At 38.9% G+C, this 17,897-nt stretch overlaps 2 protein-coding genes across 2 annotated transcripts in view; both read right to left on the bottom strand.

Moving 5' to 3' along the window:
• Positions 1–17,897, bottom strand: part of LOC128659746 (zinc finger protein 91-like) — a 262,253-nt gene that overhangs the window by 226,131 nt on the left and 18,225 nt on the right. The gene's annotated exons all lie outside the window — the stretch shown is intronic.
• LOC128661253 (uncharacterized) lies at positions 564–11,729 on the bottom strand. Its single transcript, XM_053715530.1, is given in 5 exon segments — positions 564–578; positions 1,030–2,085; positions 2,666–3,807; positions 9,729–10,226; positions 10,229–11,729. Coding segments are annotated over 5 exon segments (4,212 nt in total).

Raw genomic sequence — 17,897 nt, 5'->3', positions numbered from 1 at the left:
GATCTGCGGTATGGAAAAGTCGCGGCTGAAAAGTGAGCGTTAGACCCTATTTTGAGTGACTCTAAATACCGGCGGTAGCCTAAAACCAGCGTTAGGAGCCTCTAACGCTGGTTTTCACGGCTACCGCCAAACTCCAAATCTAGGTCAGTGTTTGTTGCAAACATAAATATAGAACCAGCTAATTTATGATACTATACTTAATCACAGTGTTCGTTGCAAACATAAATATAGAACCAGCTAATTTATGATACTATACTTAATCAGTAATTGATAATAGATTCTTACCACACTTTTGTATTATAAATCTTATAAATATGGGAAGTAAATATCTCTATGATTCAAAATCTTAAAACACATTTCGGTGGCAGTTTAACAAACAGCAGTGGCAACTATACGACAGTATAATAATATATTGAACTTAATAGTCATTTGTTTTATAAGGATGGGTGGTTGAGTTAAATAATGTAAATACTTTGTGGCCATTTCTTGGTAAAACCGCAAGCAATTATAATATCAACTGTTGGTCCAAAATCTTAGCTAAAACTCATACATACATATCTTTCTTACAAATGGGAAAACTGTGCATTTAACAAATGAATTATTAAAAATGATGACTGAGATAACTTGCTAACTAAAGTGTAATAATATAAAAAAGAACAGGCAATCATTTTGGATACAAAAATTATTTAATCACATACAACATTATTAACTAGTGTTAAAGCCCGTGTACACGGGCCAAAATATTTAAAGAATTGTTATGTTATTCTTTATTAAAAAGAAAAATTATAAAAATTAAAATAGAGATGAGATCTTATTTTAATATAAAGTGAATTAAAATAAAATAAAGTTTAAAAACGTACATGAAGAATATTGCTATAATTAATTCATAAATACATGTAACTAAATAAACAGACAAAACCCTATTTATTTAAAGTATATTTCTTTAAAAACAATGTTTTTTGTAAAAATGGTATCACTGTTTGGTAACATTTTTCCTTGCTTGGAACCTTGTAGTATCTTAATTTTTACATCAGATGATGTTCGAACTCGAGACAATGCAACATAAAGTTGTCCATGACTGAACACTGGCTCCGGAAGGAATATTCCAACTTTGTCTAATGTTTGACCTTGTGATTTGTTAATGGTCATTGCAAAAGCAAGTTTGATTGGAAACTGTCTCCTTCGTAAAATGAATGGTAGTTCAGTATTGGCAGGGGCTAAATCTATTCGTGGGATAAAAACCATCTGGTTTTGAGCTGTTCCTGTGAGCACCTCTGCAATTATTAGATTGGGCTTAAGATCTTTAACTATTAATCTTGTTCCATTGCACAGACCTCTTTTTGTGTTAAGATTTCTAAGCAACATAATAATACTTCCCAATTTAATTTTTAGCTTATGAAGAGGCATTCCTGATGGAGCTAATTCATTTAGAAATTCTATGGGATAGTTTTGAGTATCTTCATCTGTCTGATCGTCAATTGAATCTGAACTTAGGTATGTTTTTTCATCACCATCGAGTATATTTAATACATGCTCATTGATTTGATCAACATGAGCATTTTTTGTACACAAAATTGCCTTTTTTGAAAAATTTGGAAGATCAGATGGAAGAAGTCTTTTTCCAAAAATTTCAGATATGATACAATCGTGGCATATTAATTTGGAAGGAATCTCAATTAAATCCTCAGGAAGGCCCTCTGAGTTATTTAATGAACCCTGTCCTAATTGTAGTAGCCAGTTACTAAATTCTGGATCCACCGATCGCACATTATTTTGCAATTTCAAAATTTTGAATTTATCCCAGTGATCATTGAATTTTATGGTAGCTTCCACAATAGCAGATCTATTGCCATGAGGAAGTACTGGGAGTGTTTGTCGAAAGTCACCAAGGAGAATTACTTTTCTGCCAAATGGCTTGTTGTTTTGCATAATTTCCTGAAGGAGCATATTTACACATTTTAGAGCTATACTGGGTGCCATTGAGGCCTCATCCCAAATCAGCAATTGAGCATTTCGTATGAGCTCAGCATCTTTTGAAGTCATTCTCATGTTTGATGTTGATGTGTCCAGTAATGGAATTGGAAGCTTAAATTGTGAATGATAAGTTCTTCCACCAGTAAGGAGATTAGCTGCTATTCCGGTAGAGACAACAGGAAGAACTCCATGGGGCCCATTTATCAAAGGGCTTGCGGACCTGATCCGACACTGCGGATCAGGTCCGCAAGACCTCGTTAAATGCGGAGAGCAATACGCTCTCCGCATTTAACATTGCACCAGCAGCTCACAAGAGCTGCTGGTGCAACGCCGCCCCCTGCTGACTTGCGGCCAATCGGCCGCCAGCAGGGAGCTGTCAATCAACCCGATCGTATTCGATCGTGTTGATTTCCAGCGATTCCTGTCCGCCTGCTCAGAGCAGGCGGACAGGGTTATGAAGCAGCGGTCTTTAGACCGCTGCTTCATAAGTTGTGTTTCTGGCGAGTCTGAAGACTCGCCAGAAACACGGCCCTTCAAGCTCCATACGGAGCTTGATAAATGGGCCTGCATGTGTGCGTCCACGTAAAGTACTCAATAAAGTCTTATATAAATACGTTTTTCCACTTCCACCAGGTCCATCAATAAAAAAACATCTGTGTGGTAAATTTTCATTAGCAATTGCAGACATTACAGCGTCAAAGGCAGCTTTTTGTTCGATATTTAGTGCTTCTTGAAGTTGTGCTCCAATTTGGGCTTCCAAATGTGCAACATAGATAAATTGCATGTCTGGAATGAAGTTTGATGGATTGGGTAGTCCAAAATCTTCACAACGTTTACCATGTACTATGAGAACATTTAAAATGTCTGTTAAAGCAAAATCTTTACAACTTGCGCAATCATCCACATGGCCCTCATGACATGAAAAATCTTCATAAAGATCTTGTTTGTATTTTTTAAAGAGTTGTGGGACATTAGGTGGGACAGCAAAGATGCACAAATAAGCAAACAGTTCCCTCATTTGTTTAGGCATTTGTTGAGATGCTGATTCGTTAAGTGTAAAATCCCAGGTAGCATCATCATGTAAAAGTGAAAGCTTTTGGGCAGCTTCTTTGAATGTGTGACAAACTTGTCCATTAACAGAGCGTAGGTCCCTAAAGGATTTTGCTCCTTTTACGTGCAGGAGTAGTAACCTCAAACAAAATCTCTCTAAATCCGATGAAAGATTAACATAGTACAATCGGCCAATTGTTGTATCTGCTCCTCTTTGTCTTGGATTCCACTTACGGGTTTTTACATCAAATACATAATGTTGAGGAATGTCAGAGTAATAAAATGCCCGTGCAGCATGAGTCTCATCATTCAACTTGAAGTATGCTGTCAAAGTGGTATCCCTGTCTTGGGCCTTCTCTGCAGCTAATTGTATGTTATCATTATAAAAATATACATCTTGTTCACCTGGAAGATGGACTTGAAGTCTTATTATTGTATGTGTTTGATGGTGCATCAGAAAACCATACAATCTCCAAACAGCTTCAGGAGCACTGACATATCTTGAATCTAAAAAAATTTGTATTTCATCATGCTATAGTGTGGCATGTTCCTTAATGGAAATATTTGCACAATCATAACCTTTGTATACATATTTGAAGAGATATTTAACACTTTTGATAGAAACACAACTCTCAACATTTATATGGCAATTGTACTTCAAGCAGAAGTATGGGCTATATGGAACTACCCAAGAATTGTCAATTTTTCTCCCATTGACAATTACTGTGGTCTCATTTTTTCGCCTCCGGTATCGAGGATATCCATCAACATTAAGTAAAGTTTGTTCTTAAAAACAGAATTTATGCTTACCTGATAAATTACTTTCTCCAACGGTGTGTCCGGTCCACGGCGTCATCCTTACTTGTGGGATATTCTCTTCCCCAACAGGAAATGGCAAAGAGCCCAGCAAAGCTGGTCACATGATCCCTCCTAGGCTCCGCCTACCCCAGTCATTCGACCGACGTACAGGAGGAATATGCATAGGAGAAATCATATGATACCGTGGTGACTGTAGTTAGAGAAAATAATTCATCAGACCTGATTAAAAAAACCAGGGCGGGCCGTGGACCGGACACACCGTTGGAGAAAGTAATTTATCAGGTAAGCATAAATTCTGTTTTCTCCAACATAGGTGTGTCCGGTCCACGGCGTCATCCTTACTTGTGGGAACCAATACCAAAGCTTTAGGACACGGATGAAGGGAGGGAGCAAATCAGGTCACCTAAATGGAAGGCACCACGGCTTGCAAAACCTTTCTCCCAAAAATAGCCTCTGAAGAAGCAAAAGTATCAAATTTGTAAAATTTGGCAAAAGTGTGCAGTGAAGACCAAGTCGCTGCCTTACATATCTGGTCAACAGAAGCCTCGTTCTTGAAGGCCCATGTGGAAGCCACAGCCCTAGTGGAGTGAGCTGTGATTCTTTCAGGAGGCTGCCGTCCGGCAGTCTCATAAGCCAATCGGATAATGCTTTTAAGCCAAAAAGAAAGAGAGGTAGAAGTTGCTTTTTGACCTCTCCTTTTACCAGAATAAACAACAAACAAAGAAGATGTTTGTCTGAAATCCTTAGTAGCCTCTAAATAGAATTTTAGAGCACGGACTACGTCCAAATTGTGTAACAAACGTTCCTTCTTTGAAACTGAATTCGGACACAAAGAAGGTACAACTATCTCCTGGTTAATATTTTTGTTGGAAACAACCTTCCGAAGAAAACCAGGCTTAGTACGCAAAACCACCTTATCTGCATGGAACACCAGATAGGGCGGGGAACACTGCAAAGCAGATAACTCAGAAACTCTTCTAGCAGAAGAAATTGCAACCAAAAACAAAACTTTCCAAGATAATAACTTAATATCTACGGAATGTAAGGGTTCAAACGGAACCCCTTGAAGAACTGAAAGAACTAGATTAAGACTCCAGGGAGGAGTCGAAGGTCTGTAAACAGGCCTGATTCTAACCAGAGCCTGAACAAACGCTTGAACGTCTGGCACAGTTGCCAGCCTTTTGTGAAGTAAAACAGATAAAGCAGAGATCTGTCCCTTCAGAGAACTTGCAGATAATCCTTTCTCCAAACCTTCTTGTAGAAAGGATAGAATCTTAGGAATTTTTATCTTGTTCCATGGGAATCCTTTAGATTCACACCAACAGATATATTTTTTCCATATTTTATGGTAAATTTTTCTAGTTACAGGCTTTCTAGCCTGAATAAGAGTATCTATTACAGAATCTGAAAACCCACGCTTTGATAAAATCAAGCGTTCAATCTCCAAGCAGTCAGTTGGAGGGAAACCAGATTCGGATGTTCGAATGGACCCTGAACAAGAAGGTCCTGTCTCAAAGGTAGCTTCCATGGTGGAGCCGATGACATATTCACCAGGTCTGCATACCAAGTCCTGCGTGGCCACGCAGGAGCTATCAAGATCACCGAAGCCCTCTCCTGATTGATCCTGGCTACCAGCCTGGGAATGAGAGGAAACGGCGGGAATACATAAGCTAGGTTGAAGGTCCAAGGTGCTACTAGTGCATCCACTAGAGTCGCCTTGGGATCCCTGGATCTGGACCCGTAACAAGGAACCTTGAAGTTCTGACGAGAAGCCATCAGATCCATGTCTGGAATGCCCCATAATTGAGTTATTTGGGCAAAGATTTCCGGATGGAGTTCCCACTCCCCTGGATGGAAAGTCTGACGACTCCGAAAATCCGCTTCCCAATTTTCCACTCCTGGGATGTGGATTGCAGACAAGTGGCAGGAGTGATCCTCCGCCCATTGAATTATCTTGGTCACTTCCTCCATCGCCAGGGAACTCCTTGTTCCCCCCTGATGGTTGATATATGCAACAGTCGTCATGTTGTCTGATTGAAACCTTATGAATTTGGCCTTTGTTAGATGAGGCCAAGCTTTGAGAGCATTGAATATCGCTCTCAGTTCCAGAATGTTTATCGGGAGAAGAGATTCTTCCCGAGACCATAGACCCTGCGCTTTCAGGGATTCCCAGACCGCGCCCCAGCCCACCAGGCTGGCGTCGGTCGTGACAATGACCCACTCTGGTCTGCGGAAGCTCATTCCCTGTGACAGGTTGTCCAGGGTCAGCCACCAACGGAGTGAATCTCTGGTCTTTTGATCTACTTGAATCGTCGGAGACAAGTCTGTATAATCCCCATTCCACTGTCTGAGCATGCACAGTTGTAATGGTCTTAGATGAATTCGTGCAAAAGGAACTATGTCCATTGCTGCAACCATCAATCCTATTACTTCCATGCACTGCGTTATGGAAGGATGAAGAACAGAATGAAGAACTTGACAAGAGCTTAGAAGTTTTGATTTTCTGACCTCTGTCAGAAAAATCTTCATTTCTAAGGAATCTATTATTGTTCCCAAGAAGGGAACTCTTGTTGACGGGGACAGAGAACTTTTTTCTATGTTCACTTTCCATCCGTGAGATCTGAGAAAGGCTAGGACGATGTCCGTATGAGCCTTTGCTTTTGACAGAGACGACGCTTGAATCAGGATGTCGTCCAAGTAAGGTACTACTGCAATGCCCCTTGGTCTTAGCACCGCTAGAAGGGACCCTAGTACCTTTGTGAAAATCCTTGGAGCAGTGGCTAATCCGAATGGAAGTGCCACAAACTGGTAATGCTTGTCCAGAAAAGCGAACCTTAGGAACTGATGATGTTCCTTGTGGATAGGAATATGTAGGTACGCATCCTTTAAATCCACCGTGGTCATAAATTAACCTTCCTGGATGGTAGGAAGGATCGTTCGAATGGTTTCCATTTTGAACGATGGAACCCTGAGAAATTTGTTTAGAATCTTGAGATCTAAAATTGGTCTGAATGTTCCCTCTTTTTTGGGAACTATGAACAGGTTGGAGTAAAACCCCATCCCTTGTTCTCCTAATGGAACTGGATGAATCACTCCCATTCTTAACAGGTCTTCTACACAATGTAAGAATGCCTGTCTTTTTATTTGGTTTGAAGATAATTGAGACCTGTGGAACCTTCCCCTTGGGGGTAGTTCCTTGAATTCCAGGAGATAACCCTGAGAAACTATTTCTAGCGCCCAAGGATCCTGAACATCTCTTGCCCAAGCCTGAGCAAAGAGAGAAAGTCTGCCCCCCACCAGATCCGGTCCCGGATCGGGGGCCATCACTTCATGCTGTTTTGGTAGCAGTGGCAGGTTTCTTGGCCTGCTTACCCTTGTTCCAGCCTTGCATCGGTCTCCAGGCTGGTTTGGGTTGAGAAGTATTACCCTCTTGCTTAGAGGATGTAGAATTTGAGGCTGGTCCGTTTCTGCGAAAGGGACGAAAATTAGGCTTATTTTTAGCCTTAAAAGACCTATCCTGAGGAAGGGCGTGGCCCTTTCCCCCGGTGATGTCTGAAATAATCTCTTTCAAGTCAGGACCAAACAGTGTTTTACCCTTGAAAGGGATGTTAAGCAATTTTGTCTTGGAAGACACATCCGCTGACCAAGACTTTAGCCAAAGCGCTCTGCGCGCCACAATAGCAAACCCTGAATTTTTCGCCGCTAATCTAGCTAATTGCAAAGCGGCATCTAAAATAAAAGAGTTAGCCAATTTAAGTGCTTGAACTCTGTCCATAACCTCCTCATACGAAGATTCTTTATTGAGCGACTTTTCCAGTTCTTCGAACCAGAAACACGCTGCTGTAGTGACAGGAACAATGCATGAAATTGGTTGTAGAAGGTAACCTTGCTGAACAAACATCTTTTTAAGCAAACCCTCTAATTTTTTATCCATAGGATCTTTGAAAGCACAACTATCTTCTATAGGGATAGTAGTGCGTTTGTTTAGAGTAGAAACCGCCCCCTCGACCTTGGGGACTGTCTGCCATAAGTCCTTTCTGGGGTCGACCATAGGAAATAATTTCTTAAATATAGGGGGAGGAACAAAAGGTATGCCGGGCCTTTCCCATTCCTTATTTACTATGTCCGCCACCCGCTTGGGTATAGGAAAAGCATCGGGGGGCACCGGAACCTCTAGGAACTTGTCCATCTTACATAATTTCTCTGGGATGACCAAATTGTCACAATCATCCAGAGTAGATAATACCTCCTTAAGCAGTGCACGGAGATGTTCTAATTTAAATTTAAATGTTACAACATCAGGTTCAGCTTGTTGAGAAATTTTTCCTGAATCTGAAATTTCTCCCTCAGACAAAACCTCCCTCCTGGCCCCTTCAGATTGGTGTGAGGGTATGTCAGAACAGTTATCATCAGCGTCCTCTTGCTCTTCAGTGTTTAAAACAGAGCAATCGCGCTTTCTCTGATAAGTAGGCATTTTGGATAAAATGTTTGCAATAGAATTATCCATTACAGCCGTTAATTGTTGCATGGTAATAAGTATTGGCGCACTAGATGTACTAGGGGCCTCTTGTGTGGGCAAAACTGGTGTAGACACAGAAGGGGGTGATGCAGTACCATGCTTACTCCCCTCATTTGAGGAATCATCTTGGGCAACATCATTATCTGTGGCATCATTGTCCCTACTTTGTTTGGACACTATGTCACAATCATCACATATATTTAAATGGGGAGAAACCTTGGCTTTCATACATATAGAACATCGTTTATCTGATGGTTCAGACATGTTAAACAGGCTTAAACTTGACAACAAAGCACAAAAAACGTTTTAAAATAAAACCGTTACTGTCACTTTAAATTTTAAACTGAACACACTTTATTACTGAATATGTGAAAAAGTATGAAGGAATTGTTCAAAATTCACCAAAATTTCACCACAGTGTCTTAAAGCCTTAAAAGTATTGCACACCAAATTTGAAAGCTTTAACTCTTAAACTCTTTAACTCTTAAAATTTTTACATTTAACCCCTATACAGTCCCAGGTATCTGCTTTGCTGAGACCCAACCAAGCCCAGAGGGGAATACAATACCAAATGACGCCTTCAAAAAGCTTTTTCAGTGGTTCTTAGCTCCTCACACATGCATCTGCATGCCTTGCTCTCCAAAAACAACTGCGCATTAGTGGCGCGAAAATGAGGCTCTGCCTATGACTAGAAAAGGCCCCCAGTGAAAAAGGTGTCCAATACAGTGCCTGCCGTTTTTTTAAAACAATCCCCAAGATTATAATAACTATTAAGAGTTATAATCTGCCAAATATGCTTAGAAAGTAATCGTTTTAGCCCAGAAAAATGTCTACCAGTCTTTTAAGCCCTTATGAAGCCCTTTATTCTTTTACTTAAACTAAGAAAATGGCTTACCGGTTCCCATAGGGAAAATGACAGCCTTCCAGCATTACAAAGTCTTGTTAGCAATGTGGCCAGTCATACCTCAAGCAGCAAAGTCTGCCAACTGTTTCCCCCAACTGAAGTTACTTCATCTCAACAGTCCTGTGTGGAAACAGCCATCGATTTTAGTAACGTTTGCTAAAATCATCTTCCTCTTACAAACAGAAATCTTCATCTCTTTTCTGTTTCAGAGTAAATAGTACATACCAGCACTATTTTAAAATAACAAACACTTGATTGAAGGATAAAAACTACATTTAAACACCAAAAAACTCTTAACCATCTCCGTGGAGATGTTGCCTGTGCAACGGCAAAGAGAATGACTGGGGTAGGCGGAGCCTAGGAGGGATCATGTGACCAGCTTTGCTGGGCTCTTTGCCATTTCCTGTTGGGGAAGAGAATATCCCACAAGTAAGGATGACGCCGTGGACCGGACACACCTATGTTGGAGAAATTGTTTAGGAAAATTTTTGCTGCAGTTGCCATCCACCATGCACGGAGAATTTAAATTATGTTCCCCACAGGGACCGTGTATCATATGCTTTATTACAATAGCATGTAGCCGGGGATAAAGGTGTTCATCTGGAATTTCGGCTGATATAAATTTGTCAATGGTTTCAGCATCATTTGGCTTGTCTTCAGCTTTCAATATTAAGAGGATATGAGCATGTGGTAGACCTCTTTTTTGGAACTCTATAACATGCACTTTTGCGCAAGGACTTCCAAGAACATGTTTGTTCAAGATATCATGCAAAAGAGAATTTAATTTGAGGTTAAAAACTCTTGCAACCAAATCTGGTCTGAACTCCACTGCTTGACCTTCTAACACATTTTCGACTATCTCAGGCCATTTAGGGTTGCAGGTCATGGTGATGAAGTAATCAGGTTTTCCATATTTTCTGACAATGGCCATAGCATCATGATAGTTTTGGGCCATATTCCGGGACTTCCCTGAAAGGATGATGGCAAAACAACAGCTTTTCCAGGCATTAAGCCCTGTGCAGCAGCTTCACTTTGAATATAATCCATTAATCCTGTATATTTTTCAATGCGAAGTTTAGATTGATTTTGACGGATATAGTTGAGTATATTAGCCTCAGTTTTGACATAAGCATCAACAAAGTACTGCTTTGTCAACTTGCCCGCACTAAGGAAGGGATTAAATTGATCTCTTATTGAAATCCTGTACGAATAGTATTTCATTTGACTAACTCTTATCCTCGGATTGGTGGTTGTTCTTCTTTCTACATTATTAATTGATGTTGGCCTGTAGTTAAGAGCGATATTTGAACCCCAACTTTGGTCACCATATGGGAATAACAAAGGATACAGCAATGGTTCAAGATTAGGATCTAAGACACTTATTCTTTCTGTTTTTTTTGTTTTATCTATAGAGCGGCAATGAATAAGAAGATCGCGTTCAAGAGGTGGTTCTCCATCAGTATTTTGGAAAATAACAGCAACCTCATTAACTTTTTGTGCATTATATCTTCGGCAATCTGATGTTCTGTCTTGAAGAATTAACATTGAAACATCAGAAGGTTGAACTCCATTTAAAGAGGCTTCATGGATGCATTCTTGCTCTACCTCATAGAGCATTTTACATGCCTCTGCGAAAGGGTTACACTGAGACATATATGAACTTAACTCCCTCAAAAGCTCAACGTGACACCCCGAATTTTCTTTTAGCGCTGCTCTTTGGTCTGCAGCTTCCTCAGGACTTAAAATGTATAGCTGTGCAAATTTTCGTTGATCATCATTTTCTGGATGCAAGGCACCAGATCGGTGATAGATTTGTCCATTTATTCTGAAGCAATATGGTCCATATCCTGGAGGTGGTGCAATGTTTGCTCCCATTGATGCAAAAGCCAATGCACTATTGATTGAACGGATATTTTGCATAAAATTCTTTGAATGTGTGTGATGTCCGGTCATTAGTTGTTGGATCAGTGGTGAAATTCGTATATCAGGTAATGTGATTTTGCCTTTATTGCAACATTTATTAAAGAGCTTATCACTTGGTTGTTCCTCTAGAAAATGCTTAGCCATGCAGAAGTTGCACAAAACGTTAAGTTGACCACATGTGTGCATCTGTACATTGTCTTCAATAAATAGTGAATGGTTGTACGTTGTGTTATCTTGATTAGTGATGTTTTTGCGAATATTTTTGATACGTTCACAATTGTTTACCCTTTCAAGAGCTTTTTCAGCGTCGGTCATATTTTTTCTACGGGCAGCAGAACGTGATCGTTGCATATCTCGTTGGAGATCTTTTTCCTGAACTGTCATATTGGCTCTTGAAATTCGCTTGTTTGCAGTATTCTTATTACGTTGACTTGCCCTTTGTTGTTCAGTCATATGTGTCCGACGTATACGAAGACCTTCATTTCTTCTGCGTTTAACGTTTTCTGCATCTTCAGGTGTTAAAATTCTCTTAGGAGGCATTTTGTGGTTTTGCACTTTTATCTGCTTTTGTTTTGCAGGCTCTTTGTATCACACTTTTATTTCTGTCTAACACAGTCTCTTTATAATTTGAGACTATTTTTTTTTGTTATATTTTAGTTTGTTTGTTTTAAAGTTTTTATTTGTGTGCCCTCTTTATTTTGTTTAGGCACTCTTTATTTGTCCTTTTATTATTTTTTAACAATCTATTTATTTGGCCTTTTATTTGTTTTAGGCAGTCTTATTTTTTGTTTTTGTTTTATGCAGTCTTAAGGAATCTCTTTTTAGGTAGTCTTATGCACTTTTTTGTTTTGTTATAGGCAGTCTTATGTACTCTTTTTTTTTTGTTTTAGACAGTCTTCTGTGCTTTTTTTTTAGGCAATCTTATGCACTCTTTTTTTGTTTTAAACAGTCTTATGTGCTTTTTTTAAGGCACTTTTTTGTTTTAGACACTCATATGTAGTGTTTTTTTTAGGCAGTCTAATGTACTTTTTTTAATTAGGCACTCTTTTATGTTTTAGACACTTATGTATTTTTTTAAAGCAGTCTAATGTACTCCTTTTTTCTTAGGCACTCTTTTTTATGTTTTAGGTACTCATGTATTTTTTAAGTCACTCTTTTTCTTGAAGCAGTCTTATGTAATCTTTTTTTAATAAGGCAGTCTTAAGTACTCTTTTTTTAGGCACTCTTTTTCTTTAAGCAGTCTTTTGTACTTTTTTAGGCAGTCTAAAGTTCTCTTTTTTTTAGGCACTCTTTTGTTTGTTTTAGGCAGTCTTATGTACTTTTTTTCTGCACTCTTTTTTTGTTTTAGGCACTCTTATGTAGTCTTATTTTAGGCACTCTAATGTACTCTTTTTGGCACTCTTTGTTTTAGACAGTCTTATGTATTTTTTAGGCAGTCTAATGTACTCTTTTTAAGCACTCTTTTTTTTAAATTTTATTCAGTCTTATGTATTTTTTTAATTTTAGGCAATCTTATGTAGTCTTTTTTTTTAGGCAGTCTTATGTTTTTTTTTTGCACTCTATTTGTTTTAGGCACTCTTATGTAGTCTTATTTTAGGCAGTATAATGTACTCTTTTATAGGCACTCTTTTTTGTTTTAGGCAGTCTTATGTACTTTTTTTGTTTTAGTCACTTTTTTTTTTAAACAGTCGTATGTGCTAATTTTTAGGCACTCTTTTTTTGTTTTAGACACTCTTATGTAGTCTTTTTTAGGCAGTCTAATGTACTCTTTTTTAGGCACTCTTGTTTTAGGCAGTATAATGTACTCTCTTTTTTTTAGGCAGTCTAAAGTTTTTTTTTGTTTTTTTATGTAGTCTTGTAGTTTTTTTTATGTCTTTTTTTTTTAGGCAGTCATGTATTTTTTTAATTTTAGGCAGTCTTATGTATTTTTTTAATTTTAGGCAGTCTTATGTTTTTTTTTTTTTTTTTTAGGCAGTCTAAAGTATTTTTTTTAGGTTCTCTTAGGCACTCTGTTTTAGACACTTTTTTGTGTATTTTTATTAATGCAGTGCAATGTACTCTTTTTTTTTTTAGGCACTTATTTTTCATTTTTAAAACAGTGTAATGTGCTTTATTTGTTGCAGTCTTATTTACACTTTATTTTTTTAATATATGCACTTAGGCTCTGTCAGTAGTCTTAGGCACTATTTGGCTCTGTCAGTAGTCTTATGCACTATCCACAAAGTTAACTCTTTTCAGTTCTATTGCACAGTTTGTTTTTTTTTAAACTATGTTACGCACTATCCACAGACTTAACTCTATGTTAGGCACTATCCACAGACTTAACTCTATGTTAGGCACTATCCACAGACTTAACTCTATGTTAGGCACTATCCACAGACTTAACTCTATGTTAGGCACTATCCACAGACTTAACTCTATGTCAGGCACTATCCACAGACTTAACTCTATGTTAGGCACTATCCACAGACTTAACTCTATTGTAGGCACTATCCACAGACTTAACTCTATGTTAGGCACTATCCACAGACTTAACTCTATGTTACACACTATCCACAGACTTAACTCTATTGTAGGCACTATCCACAGACTTAACTCTATGTTAGGCACTATCCACAGACTTAACTCTATTGTAGGCACTATCCACAGACTTAACTCTATGTTAGGCACTATCCACAGACTTAACTCTATGTTAGGCACTATCCACAGACTTAACTCTATTGTAGGCACTATCCACAGACTTAACTCTATGTTAGGCACTATCCACAGACTTAACTCTATTGTAGGCACTATCCACAGACTTAACTCTATGTTAGGCACTATCCACAGACTTAAATCTAACTATGTTAGGCACTATCCACAGACTTAACTCTAACTATGTTAGGCACTATCCACAGACTTAACTCTAACTATGTTAGGCACTATCCACAGACTTAACTCTAACTATGTTAGGCACTATCCACAGACTTAACTCTAACTATGTTAGGCACTATCCACAGACTTAACTCTATGTTAGGCACTATCCACAGACTTAACTCTATGTTAGGCACTATCCACAGACTTAACTCTATGTTAGGCACTATCCACAGACTTAACTCTAACTATGTTAGGCACTATCCACAGACTTAACTCTTTCTATGTTAGGCACTATCCACAGACTTAACTCTATGTTAGGCACTATCCACAGACTTAACTCTAACTATGTTAGGCACTATCCACAGACTTAACTCTAACTATGTTAGGCACTATCCACAGACTTAACTCTATGTTAGGCACTATCCACAGACTTAACTCTATGTTAGGCACTATCCACAGACTTAACTCTAACTATGTTAGGCACTATCCACAGACTTAACTCTAACTATGTTAGGCACTATCCACAGACTTAACTCTATGTTAGGCACTATCCACAGACTTAACTCTAACTATGTTAGGCACTATCCACAGACTTAACTCTATGTTAGGCACTATCCACAGACTTAACTCTATGTTAGGCACTATCCACAGACTTAACTCTAACTATGTTAGGCACTATCCACAGACTTAACTCTATTGTAGGCACTATCCACAGACTTAACTCTATGTTAGGCACTATCCACAGACTTAACTCTAACTATGTTAGGCACTATCCACAGACTTAACTCTAACTATGTTAGGCACTATCCACAGACTTAACTCTAACTATGTTAGGCACTATCCACAGACTTAACTCTAACTATGTTAGGCACTATCCACAGACTTAACTCTAACTATGTTAGGCACTATCCACAGACTTAACTCTAACTATGTTAGGCACTATCCACAGACTTAACTCTAACTATGTTAGGCACTATCCACAGACTTAACTCTATGTTAGGCACTATCCACAGACTTAACTCTAACTATGTTAGGCACTATCCACAGACTTAACTCTATGTTAGGCACTATCCACAGACTTAACTCTATGTTAGGCACTATCCACAGACTTAACTCTATGTTAGGCACTATCCACAGACTTAACTCTAACTATGTTAGGCACTATCCACAGACTTAACTCTAACTATGTTAGGCACTATCCACAGACTTAACTCTAACTATGTTAGGCACTATCCACAGACTTAACTCTATGTTAGGCACTATCCACAGACTTAACTCTAACTATGTTAGGCACTATCCACAGACTTAACTCTATGTTAGGCACTATCCACAGACTTAACTCTATGTTAGGCACTATCCACAGACTTAACTCTAACTATGTTAGGCACTATCCACAGACTTAACTCTAACTATGTTAGGCACTATCCACAGACTTAACTCTATGTTAGGCACTATCCACAGACTTAACTCTAACTATGTTAGGCACTATCCACAGACTTAACTCTATGTTAGGCACTATCCACAGACTTAACTCTATGTTAGGCACTATCCACAGACTTAACTCTATGTTAGGCACTATCCACAGACTTAACTCTATGTTAGGCACTATCCACAGACTTAACTCTATGTTAGGCACTATCCACAGACTTAACTCTAACTATGTTAGGCACTATCCACAGACTTAACTCTAACTATGTTAGGCACTATCCACAGACTTAACTCTAACTATGTTAGGCACTATCCACAGACTTAACTCTAACTATGTTAGGCACTATCCACAGACTTAACTCTAACTATGTTAGGCACTATCCACAGACTTAACTCTAACTATGTTAGGCACTATCCACAGACTTAACTCTAACTATGTTAGGCACTATCCACAGACTTAACTCTGTTCAGTTCAAGTGCAAAGGTTTTTTTTTTTAAAACTATGTTAGGCACTATCCACAGACTTAACTCTAACTATGTTAGGCACTATCCACAGACTTAACTCTGTTCAGTTCAAGTGCAAAGGTTTTTTTTTTAAAACTATGTTAGGCACTATCCACAGACTTAACTCTATGTTAGGCACTATACACAGACTTAACTATGTTAGGCAATATCCTCCACAGACTTAGCTCTAACTACGTTAGGCACTATCCACAGAATGAAAGGTGAAAGAAAGGCGAAAGAGGATATACAGCAGTTACCCACTCTGCGTACAAAGTACTTAAAGAGCAGAGTGTCACTGAGAAGCTGCGGCGAAAAAGGTAACTCAGATAAGGCTTGCGCAAGTGAAGAAAGTTACCCACAGGGACGAGAAGGTCCGCAACTTAATCAGACTATCAATATCGATATATACAAGAGCTGATATACCCAGACAAAGACCAGCAGGTGAGAGTATCTATGATGACAGTAACTCCCCGCTAAAGTGTGATTCATACCATCCAACCGGATTAAGATTGTCTGTGGGATTCCTTCATTTTATACAGACTCCGGTGTTATTGTTTAAAATCATCATAAGACTGTTGTTTCGATTGGGGGTTTGTCCCGATTTGCATAAGACTGCAGATTTTACCTGGGGAACTCCCCCTTCTTACAGGATCATAAGCAGGATATTCCTCTGTAACAAGGCACAACACAAGGACTATTCCAACCACGGGTGTTAGCCGATTGGAAACAGGCAGTTAAAACGCCTGATTTTTACGGCAATAGAAGAAAGTCCCCTATACACAGAGACTTGTAATGGGAAATAGAACCCCAGCCAGATAGTCATATGAATACCATTTTATGTATGTTTGCATATTAATTTTAGAAGTGTATCTCCTTTACCATTAACCTTGAGGGTTACTATCATTATCATTTTAGCAATATTTTCATTTGTAGCAGTATATTGCTTAAGAGACGCCAACATATTTTATAATAACGATTTATTTTGGAAGCAGTTGTGATTGAAGAGTGTGGGCCAATCGTATGAGAGATTACTTTGATTATTTAAATTGCGTTTTTATATTGTGTTTCTACCTTTTTACATTATTTACTAGAGAATAAAAATTGTACATATTTCTATACCAGGCACTTGTTACCTCCATTATTGAATCAGAAAGTTTATATGAGAGTTTATATGCAGATTTATATGTAACGGTTCTAAGATAGATATTTTGTTGAAACATTGTATCGTTGGTTTATCAACCCACTGCTAGGTATATTTAGTGTATCTTTAGCGCCACCTACACTACACACATTTATAATCTTTTATTTTTAACTACCTAGGAAGGAGGTAGTACCAGAGGTTGGCTAAGTGGGCTGAGTCTAGCGCTCCTCTCAACTACTTTTTATAAACCCCACTATCCACAGAATGGCACAGTTTTTTTTTAAATGTGAAGCTCAGTGCCTTTTATATTGAGTAGCTCGCGCTCCCTATCTCGTGCCACAGGCTGTTTCTATCAGCTTGCCTCGCGCTCCCCAGACCTCACAGCTGTTCAGCTTGTATGCTGTGTACCTCGCGCACGCCCGCTGTCACTGGCCTCGCTGTACCTCGCGCACGCCCGCTGTCACTCACCTCACCTCCCATGCTGTTACTGGCCTCGCTGTACCTCGCGCACGCCCGCTGTCACTCACCTCACCTCCCATGTAGCGCGCGGCCGCTTCTCACAGCTGTTACTCTCGCTCCAAGCCGACACTGATCAAGGCCAGGTATGTTTGTCACGTGCAGTCTCTACTGCACATGACTGCATCTGACAAACATACTTGGCCAATTATTATATAGGATGTGCAATATTATATTACTGGAAATAAAAAAAACTGAAGTTGACAAATTACTACTGGAAGAAAGCTTTATTACCTTTTATATAAACAGAACATCATATATTT

This window comes from Bombina bombina, chromosome 5 (genome assembly GCF_027579735.1).
Source record: "Bombina bombina isolate aBomBom1 chromosome 5, aBomBom1.pri, whole genome shotgun sequence".
Lineage (NCBI taxonomy): Eukaryota > Metazoa > Chordata > Amphibia > Anura > Bombinatoridae > Bombina > Bombina bombina.
This window is presented reverse-complemented; position numbering and strand designations above follow the sequence as displayed.